The sequence below is a fragment of the Mus caroli genome, unplaced genomic scaffold, assembly GCF_978045245.1.
Source record: "Mus caroli unplaced genomic scaffold, Mus_caroli_1 scaffold_2, whole genome shotgun sequence".
In the NCBI taxonomy this organism is placed as follows: Eukaryota; Metazoa; Chordata; class Mammalia; order Rodentia; family Muridae; genus Mus; species Mus caroli.
Window position 1 is genome coordinate 161,374,244 of NW_028227257.1, and position 10,105 is coordinate 161,384,348.

Below are 10,105 nucleotides of genomic sequence, written 5' to 3' on the forward strand. Positions count from 1 at the left end.
TCTGTGCCTTCCTGCTTTAGAAGAGCACATTTGTACCTTCCTACTGGGATAAAATTAGAAAGCTGACCATGATATGTATGGCTGTAACCAGCCCCTGACACACATAAACATTAGTACACAGATTGAAAGGATAAGAGAGAGCTTTAATTTCCTCTGTATCTGCAAGGGGTTGATCTCACTGCTAATCCCGTTTGCTGAATTTAACTCAAAAAGATGAAGTGTCTACACACTCAGTCAACAGGAAACTTTGCTTTCCAATATCCCATGAGAACAAGTGAAAATTTAACAGGCAGGCATTGTTCTGAGTTTTTAAACAACTTAGTTAAACAGCAAACAAGAGTCTTCAACTTGACCTTGGAAAAGGCTGTGTTCCTACAGTTAATCTATCAAAGAACTTGGGATGACAATGATATATTTCAAAGTATTGTCAGGTGAAAAGATTGATAAATTTGCTGCTGCACAGAGAGAACTTGGAAACAGCAGCAGGCAATTTAACTTACCAACTCCTCCTCCTTGTCCCATTCTCACATCCCACCCCTCCACCCCGCCTTGTGTCCAGCCATTTCTGGAGAACGGGGCCAGTAATTCAGCACTGTACTACTTCTTAAGGGGCACAGAAAAGCTGGGAACAGTATTTTTCATATTAGATGCAATATTTCTTTGCTTTCGTGGTGAACAAAAGTCATAGCAAGACGTCTTTGTGGCTAATTCAGTCAAAGGCACATCTCTGGTTCCCCTGCAGAAAGGTCAGTGTCGTTGTGTTTGGTCCACCGAGGGGGTGTTTTCACACTGAAAACTAGCCAGCTGTCCTTGTCAGACCTTCACCATCGGGGAGCACGCACTAGCCATGGCTATTAGGCACATTCTACACCTGCAAAATATACCGATTTCCAGAACTTTTCAAGACACCCTCCCGTTCTCATGCCCCCTCCTCTGTCTACTAAACTTTGACAACACAATTCAAGCCCTGGATGAAAGCCCTGTGAGCTAGAGGGGCGCTGGGGCAGGGGCAGCTCCGCTACTGTGTCAGGGTGTCTATTGAGCAGTCATCAAAGAAATGAGGCGTCAAGTATGTTCTCAAAAGTACGGAAAAACTTCCAAGTAATTGCTGCTAGGAGTCACACATTTGCTATTGCCACAAATGCTCATTGCTGAGCCCTAATATTTAATCGTATACACTTGTGGTCTTTGTAAGGTTGCAGCCAAGCGCCCTTCACTTGGAAGTGGCTCATTTTAAAATTTTCTATTCTTGTTTCAGATCAGTTAGTGGGTCATGAATTTCTTCTGAATTCATCCAGTGCAAGCATGCCCAGTTTGTTTGTTTGTTTGTTTTAATGTCAAAGCTCGTTCAACTGGATTTCATAATAAACTCCTAGAAACCTCTCCTAGGTAAATTTATCAACCTAGTCAGTTTTCAAAAGCTTTTTCTCATATTCCAGCTGTAGATGACTAGCTCTTGGTGAGATGACCATGAAATGGAAGCCTGCGCAGTGGCTGGAGGGAAGCTGCAAAATAGACACCATTTTTAAAAATCTTTAGGAGAGAGAATTCCCCCAAGCGTCGGTCTTTCTAGGACAGGAGCTCATAAAGAGCTAGCTTTCTTTTCTCAGAGCTTATACACCAAAGTTTTCTATCTGGTTGCAGAGGGTTGAGGGAAGTGAGCTGGGGGGAGTGAAGGGGTGAATTAGTTGTGGTATCCCTCTAATCCGGATCTTTGTCTAATCTTGCTACCTAACATACAAAGAATTACACGAGGAGACCCTAGAGGAGGCAATGTGCAAGGGTGCCCAGGTGCCTTGAGTTGTTGGGACAAGGATAGGGTGAATGAAGCACGCAAGGTATCACTGGAGAAGGAGAGGGGTGCCTCTCATTAAGAGAGAACCTTAAACCCTGTCCTGGAAGCCCGGACAAGCAACATAGCCTGCTTCCCTCAAGTAAAGTGCCAGTGCCTTTCCAACGCAATGCCAGCGCAACAGGTTGTTTGGAACAGATGTGGACACACCAGGAAACCTGCAGACATTAATTTGAGAAGATCATTCAGAGGCCAAACCTCTCTGGGAAGCAACAGTAGGCTCCAAAGAGCCCGAAAGTGGGACCAGCAAGAAGGTTGTGCCCCGACTACTGTGGCCGCTAATGCGGGCGCTCAGGCCACCAGGCAAAACCAGCCCGCCAACAACCTGCGTTCCTGGCCACCCAACCTCAAGCAGCAGGAATGCCCGAGGCTCCCTGCCAGGTCAGTGGGGCGCAGGGACCTGGGGCCTCCTTAGAAGAAGTCTTGGGCTCCGATTCCCGGCTTCTTCCAGGCCGATGACCCCCAGTTCAACTCGCCGCTTCTTGGATCCCTTTTTGGAGATTTCCATGCGCAAAGGTAGAAAAATGGTGGAGAGCTGGTGCCGGGCAGCTGCTTCCTGCCTCCTGGGCGGACAGACCGCACCCGAACCCCGACTTTTGGTATAGTAGGGGTTAGGCAGGCCTCTAGGGCTACACCTCCGACTCCACCCCGGTTCTCCGGAACCCTGGGAACTGGCAGCAGCAGACGGGGCGCATGCGCGCCTCCAGCCAGGGTCCCTCCCCAGCCGTCCGAGTTTGGGGAAAGTTTGGCGAGGTTTGCCTTGGCAGCGATGGATGTCCCAAAGGCTAAGTTGCCCTGGATAGGGGGCCAGGAGCCCCCGGGCGTCCTATGAGCCGGTTTGGCAGGGGCCCGAGGGCTGAAAAGCAGCAGAAGGTGGGGAGAAGAAGGCCTTTTGTGTGTGGCACAGGAGTGTCACTTGCGCACAAACGCAGCAGCGCGCTCCGTCGCCGCCTCAGCCTCTTGGGCTGCACCTCCGCCTCCGAAGCGCTTCATTACAGCCGGGCCGTTCCCCCGCCTCCCCCCGGCTCTGGCCTTTGTTCGGTTTGAAAGTAATGCTGTGAATTAAAAGAAATGACAATATTTTCTATCTGCTTGAAAGTCCAAGAGAAGAGCCCTTGAGCTTGGCAAAAATCAGGCAAATCATTCATCATGCCACCCCGCACCTGTGGTCTTGGCATTGAAAACCCTCCAGACCTATTCCTATTAAACTTAATTATTCTCCCAAAGCACACAATGGTTGAAATGGAGCAGGTTGGAGTCTGTTTATTGGTGGTAAATGTTTTTCTGAAGATCTTCTGAATCTCATTGTTAGCTCGTTGTTTGAGGCTGCCCTCTTTCTTTCAGACTGGAGTAGCCTTGGACTTTTCAATTTTCAATCGTAACATCTGCTTAATCGTACGGATCAAAATATGGAGACACAAAACATATGTAATGGTTGATTTGTTAAATCCTGGTAATGAGTTATTAACAAGGGAAGACAATGGGCCAGGATGGTGAGAGCCTTATGGTAACAGAGTCACTTTATGTAACGCCTGACGTTCCCTTCTTGATAAATGGGACTAAGATCTGAGCGCCAGGTGATAGCAAGAAAATCAATGTCTTTAGGGACCAGCACTGAGACTTTTTTTCTGTGTGAAAAATTAGGAGACATAAAACTTAATTGGCTGATGAGGAGCGGGGGAAACACTGGTCTTAAGTTTAATTGCCAGTGGGCTTAGCAAGGGAGACAAAACAGGATTTGGGCCTGTTTGTTTGCTACACCCCAGCCCCAAGTCCAAGTGTATCATTGAAAATGTGTTTTATTATAACACATGTCATGCTTTACAGTCTCCATATTGTGTAAAGACAATGGTTAATGGTACATTAAAGACAGGCGGGCCATGCCAACACGTCTTGGAGACATTGTAAGGGCCTCTCTCTTTGCTTGTTTTAGGCAGCTGCAGTCCAGGACCCAGAAGCACAAAAAGAACAAGTTTGAAATACCAGGTGCATCCCAGAGAACCAAGACAGGGATTGATATGTTATAGCCCAGGACATGAACCTAGCAATAAAGATATCATTTCGATTGTCTGCGGCTTCCACGGCCTGTAAAGCCGGGAGGCCCTGAGCAGTCTGCTTTCTGGCAGGCCTGTCTCTCTCCCTCCCTGGGTTTCTCCATCTCACTGGGCCAAATCCGAACACCTGTTGGCCAGACCTCACATCCTGTCGTGGGAATCTTTTCCTACCAGTGGTTCCAGATCTCAAAAATGCAATTGGTTGTGGAATTATTTAGGACCATTCCCACAGGCTGCAGAAGGCTTTGGAAAGGCAGTGGGAGGGGAGGGGAAGTGAGAGAGGGAGGGGAAAGGGCTCTTCTCAGAGAGATTCGCCAGGGAGTACTCAACTGGTGTCTGTTCAACCTTGCAGCTGGTACTCGGTGCTACTGCAAAGGCCCATTAATGGAAATAGGATGAGTTTGTGGATTTAAAAGGCTTCACACCCTCTCCATGGAGGAGCGTTAATCCTGGTACTGGCAGATGAGCAGTCCTGGGAATGGCTGGCAGCCGGTTTCACAGGAGCTCCAACAAGGTTCTTTATGCCCTCTGATCCCAGCCTGAAGTGGGACACTCACTCTTTCCCACCTACTCTCTCAGCTGTGTGAGACCCACAGAACTCAGCTCCTTCCAGGTCTTTCCAGGAGACTTTAGTTAAGCCAGAGTGCTATCCCCATGGACAGAAAAAGGATCCACCAGGGGGCTCTATTCCAGAGGCTGCTTAGCCCAGGCTGCAGAAGTGGCCCCCTGCCCTCTTTTGACCTCTTTAGGCCTTCTGAACTTCAAAAGTCTCCACAATCCAAGTTCATTTCAAAACTGGAAGTTCTAACAAGAGAGTAAAAAAAAAAAAAAAAAAAAACACGGGAAGGGCATGAAGGCTGTGCTTCTGGGCTCTGACAATAAGAAGTCACATTTCTATTTTTATTTTTATTTTTATTTTGGAAGTGGCATGACATCTATCCTTTAGCATCATGAAGAAACCATGATGGATATCCACTGGAAGTGTAAAGGACTAAGAAGGACAGGGCAAAGAATCTTTTTACTGAATATTGTCCTTGGTATTCAAACTGGAAGACAGGGCAGTTCGGTAATCTGAGATGGAAAAACAGAGTAGTCTGGAGTTGAAGACTTGGTTTGGTCTGGAGAGGGTAGAGAGTTGCGAAGAGAAAGGTATACCATGGCAACACCACTTTTAATAAAGAATTACATCTTCTGCAATACTCCCCCCCACATGCCCATGACCAGCAGTGGAATCTGGATCACTGAGTAATGATTTAGTCAGCTCTGCAGTAAACATCATAAAATACACCCCCGGCTGGGTTCACAGCTTCTTTATTATGCTAAATGATGAGGGCCACCAGAGTGAACTTTAAAGTCTTTCTAGTAGTGGTGGCTGGCCAGGGTTCAGCACAAGGGCTACTGGGTCACAAAAGCAAAGATTCACAAAGCTCCTCCATTGCCCCCCTAGCAATCTGGCTACCTCAATTATTTTCATAACATTTCTTGTAATTTGGGGTGGTGATGGGGGCGGGGCATATTGACTTAGGACTGCTGCATACCCATCACTCAAGTTGTCCCCTCAAGGTCTTCCCAGTGCCAGGCTGTATCTATGGGCCAGAGATGCTGCAGGCCAGAGCCTCTCCAGCCTGGCTCCCCTGTGTCCAGCACAGTTAAGGCCTGGCCTCGCTGATGCCAAAGGAGGCTCTGAAATGATACGTTTGTTCTGCTTTTCTGCTGTATTTTTTTTTTTTAAGAAAAAGAATTGCTACACTGCAATGAATAGATTATGAGTAAATAAAAAGAAACTGTCAGTCTCTTTGAAGATTGTGCTTAAAGGGACTTGCCAAGTCAGGACACAAGAGTGACAAGATAGAGACCTTGGTGCTTTGAACGCTTAGCTGGGCTCTTCCGCTTGATCTGCACAGCACTAAAGGATGTGTTGATGCATTGAATCACACACAAAAAACGTGGCATTCGAAATAAAAGGTGCCACACCACAATGATTGTAGTGTTTGAACTGCGAAGTGCCACACTGCCTCATCCAATCGAAAAGCAGGTCTACACAGGAGGGGGAAAAAAAAAACGATACACTTCCATAACTTATAATGAAGTTGAAGTCTGTCTAACATTTGACTTTCTAATGAGTGTAATGAGATTACATGCCTGATGGTAGCATTTGTACAAAAGCAACTTTCGTGTTTAATGAGGCCATAATACAAGACAAAATCGAATTATTTTTCTTCTCCTTCTCAAACATCCCCAGTGTAAAACCAACTTTTAGAGGGAGAGGAGGCAGGAGAAGAGGAGAAAGCTGGAGAAGTGAGAGGATCCAGGGCTCAAGGCCTCCTGGGAGCGTCGCGACCCAGAATCTCAGCGTGTCTGGCCAGGCCGCTCTGCGGGGTCGGTCCAGCTCCTAGCCTTGCTTTAATTACCCTTGGATGAAGTCCATGGCACCCGCAGCGCGCGCGCGGGGGAACCCCTCGGTGGGTCTGAAACTAGGTTAAAGCGATTAGCATGCTGTCTGTACGTTGTCCTCCGGCCAGGCCGGGGTGGAGAGGGGGTGGGGGTAGGAGGGACAGTGGGACTATGGCGGACGGTACCTTGACTCCCCAGGCTTGGACTGTTCTGAGAAGCAGTTCACCTTGACCTCGGCTCAGAGTCAGAGGTTCCACGCCAAAGTGAGCGTCTCCTGCCCCAACCCCACGCTCCTCCCTTCCACTCGCCACCGTGAGCCCAGATACCACTGGCTGGAGAGCAAGGGCGTCCGGAGGGCCTTGGAGTCCACCATGACAGGGGGGAGGGACAAGCCCAGCCCTGGCTCCTTAAGCTTTCAGGCTGAGGGTCTAGCGCTTCTGTTTCAGTTCGCTAGAGGGCGACCCTGCTCCTACGCCTCAGGCTGGCATCCCTGCTGTTGTGGGCAGAGGGGGTCTATTTACTAAAGCGAGTTTTAGAAATAACTAGGTAGAGCTCCTCCTAAAACTCCTCAAAGTTATGCACGGTCTTCTGACTTCAGCGAAGTCGACGAACCCAGCCCTTTTCAAGAGAGAATCTACTTTCAAACGCTTGATGCTTAAATGCAGAAGAGCTCTGGACTCACAGCTCTGGACTAAAGCAGTTCTTTCTCCCAAGCCAGTGCAAGCAGAAAAGCCCCTTCCCTCGCCTAGACAGGGATCTAACCTCTGTCCCTTCCAACACAGAGCCTTCAATTTCACACACTAAGATTAGGCACTGTGGCAGTCACTTGGGGCACATCAAACATTGTCCCTAAGCCTCAGCTTTCCCTCTCTAGAAAATGGGAATAATAAATAACCCATGGCCTAGTTGTTCCTTGGAGTATTTGATTAGGAAACAAATACCAGCAGGTTGTTGTCTAGAGCCAGGGAGACAGACTAGGGGCCATCGGGAAGCTGGGGCGCATCCTCCCACTCACACCTGCTCCCCTTCAGACCAAATCTAAATAAAATGTAGTTTACTCTTAGATGGTTTAGATTTGAGTCTGTGATCTTGCCACTTTTAAGCAAGTTAATTCTTTCGAAAGAAACAGTTACTCCTATGGTCTACAAAACCAACAGCTTATAGAAACACATGTAAATAACGTTTATTAACAACACTCAGAAATAAACCAATTCTGATATTAAATAAGCACGGAGTTTCCTGGACAGAGTTGTTCTGCGAAAGGTGCTTCAGGAAATCATATTATAGAATATCACGATAAATTATATAAATTATATATTTTAAAAAGACAATCTATTTCATTAACTCAACAGAATAATAAATAGATAAATAACAAACAGTTGATTGCCATTAGAAAAATGGGGTCTTTAAATTACATTTACATTATAGGTATTTATTTACACATACAATATGCACAAAGACGCGGCCCGACCCGATGTGAGCTTTCTCAGGACACAAACTCAAAGGGTGGTTCGTTCTCTATGTTGTCGAAAGATTTACTGTTGAGTTTTCTGGGGTCCTCTGGGGTCCACACTTTAGCTGTACGGATGATATTTTGTTCTTTGAGCTGTTTTTCATCAGTCCAGGAAAGAGAGTGCCCTGCAAGAGGAGGGAGACCGTAATCCGGGTCACTGGGGGAGGGTGAACCTGGAAGAGAAAAGGAGAAAACATTGTGAATATTCAACCATATTCCCAAAACTTACCCATGGTCCTTTAGGGTCCCCTCTGAGACAATTGAGACACCCCTCTATTCCACCCCTCAAACTCTCAGCGTCCTGACCCTGGAACCCAAGGAGGTGTGTGTCTGGGAGGACGCTTGTCCTTGGTCAAATATCAGAAAACAGAAAGGTCACACTCCTGGTTCCTATGGTCTACGGTGCATCCTCATCAGTCAGTCCCTGTGCCAGGCTTTCCAAGAGTCTATTACTGTCCCCATTCCCTCAGCTGAGAAGCTGAGATACAGAAGCACTTACGGGTGCCTCGATGGCAGATGATAACCTTCTGGGCCTGGCTACCCGGGCTGTCCTCTCCGAGGTGCCGGCTGCCACCTGGACCCCCGCAACCACCTGTGCCACTCCCGCGCAGCGGCAGGTCGGCTTGCACCAGCTCGCTGAGGAAGTTTATGTAGCCTATGGCCAAGCGCAGCGTGTCTACTTTGGAGAGGCGCTTTTCGTAGGGCAGCGTGGGGATGTGCGAACGCAGCCCCTCGAAGGCATCGTTGATGGACTGCATGCGGCGCCGCTCTCGCACGTTAGCGGCTTGTCGCAGCTGCTGCAGCTCGGCCTCGGAGCGCACGCGTCGCCGCCGCCTTGCTGCCGCCGCTGCTGCAGCCCCGTTCAAACCACCAAGCCGCGCACCGGGGGACAGCACCGCGGCGCAAGGGTAGGCGAGGCACGAAGGCGGTGAGCCAGGCGAGTAGGGGAAGGCAGCGAGAGGAGCCCCTGCATCGCAGCAATAGCTGACGTTGTCCTCGGGCTCGCCAGGATCCCCCAAAGGCGGCGGGGCAAGCGCGTGCGGGGCAGCCGAGGGCGCGGGTTGCAGCAGCAGGCACGCCCCGTCGCGGTAGCAGTATTCGTGTAGCTGGTGGCTGAGGAACTCTACTTCTGCCTGCTCGTCCCCCAGCAGCTCGTCGCTGTCCTCCAGCGGGTCCCGAGAGGACTGGTCGGTGAAGAAATCTTCCTCATCAAAGTAAGCGGATGGGAAGGTGTCCAGGCCCCCGGGGAAGTGCTCCAGGAGAACGGCGTCCATGCCCTCGGCCGCCGAGGCCCCGAAGGACGAATGGGCTGCTCGGGTTGACGCTTTGTGAGTGATCCGTGGCAGTTCGGGTAGGTCCCTCAGCCCCTCCCTCGTGGGGTTGGGGTTGGGGAAGGCAAAGGTGGCCGCGGGTCCCCGCACCGGGGCCTCCCTGGAGTGCGCGCGGTCGCTGGCTCTGGCTGGCACTGGAGAGGGATGGTACCCGCTTGCTGGAGCTGAGGGCCGGCACGCGAGGATTCTTATAACTACATCCACAGGCGCGTGCCAGGGACCCCGCGCGCCAGCCAATCAGAGCGCGGGGCGCGGGCAGGGAGGGGACCCGCAGGACTGGCAGCCGCAGGGACGCTGTCCTCGGTTCCCAGCCAGTGCAGCAGAATGAAGTGCAACTCCTCCCGCTCCTACGTTCTTTGGTACCTGCCCAGTGTTCAGCTCCCAGGGCTACCCTACAGCCCACCAAGCCCGCCTCCTGTAGGGTCCCGTCTGGTCCTCAGTGCTGCGCTGCGTAGAATAGAGCTGCGTTTCCTCCCCTGGGCTGGAATATCACCGTGTTCCACCCAACCAGCCTCCAGCCCGCAGCCCAGCCCAAGCAATCCAAGGGAGGCGGCACTTAGAGACCGATTGGAGACATTTCTCTTATTCATACCTGGGGCGCACAACCGCTGCTCTAGTCTGGACTAGGTTTGGGGTTCCCATGCCATCATCAGACTCAAGGATTCTTGCAAGTTTGCGAAGGATGTGCGGAGATGGTAGTGGCCTAGTCTCATTACCTAAGAGTTCCAGACGCAGCGCAGGGAGTAGATACACGTCCAAGAGTCTGCCTCTCCGTGCCCTCTCCAACCTCAAGAAAGGGAGACCAGACAAGAGGCGCAGGGTCCGGAGCAGCACTGTGGGGTGTGTTTCTTCCACAAGCAAATCCAGACCCTAGGGGTTCTGAGCAATAAACTCGCTACAAAAGGAGTCAATTGAATTGTCCACCACAGAGAAGTGAGGAGTGGGGGTTGGGTGGTGACAT

At 50.2% G+C, this 10,105-nt stretch overlaps 1 protein-coding gene across 1 annotated transcript; it reads right to left on the minus strand.

Moving 5' to 3' along the window:
• Positions 1–7,786: 7,786 nt before the first annotated feature.
• Ptf1a (pancreas associated transcription factor 1a) lies at positions 7,787–9,087 on the minus strand. The gene is made up of 2 exons (XM_021156819.2): positions 8,313–9,087; positions 7,787–7,986 (listed from the first exon to the last, which is right to left on the minus strand). Exons 1-2 carry the CDS (start codon positions 9,085–9,087, stop codon positions 7,787–7,789), a joined length of 975 nt encoding a protein of 324 aa, XP_021012478.1.
• Between the last annotated feature and the right edge of the window lie 1,018 nt (positions 9,088–10,105).

Coding starts and splice junctions, on each gene's coding strand:
- Ptf1a (XM_021156819.2), bottom strand. CDS start 9,087: ATGGACGCCGTTCTCCTGGAGCACTTCCCCGGGGGCCTGGACACCTTC. Junction 7,987..8,312: donor CATCTGCCATCGAGGCACCC/GTAAGTGCTTCT, acceptor TTTCTCTTCCAG/GTTCACCCTCCCCCAGTGAC.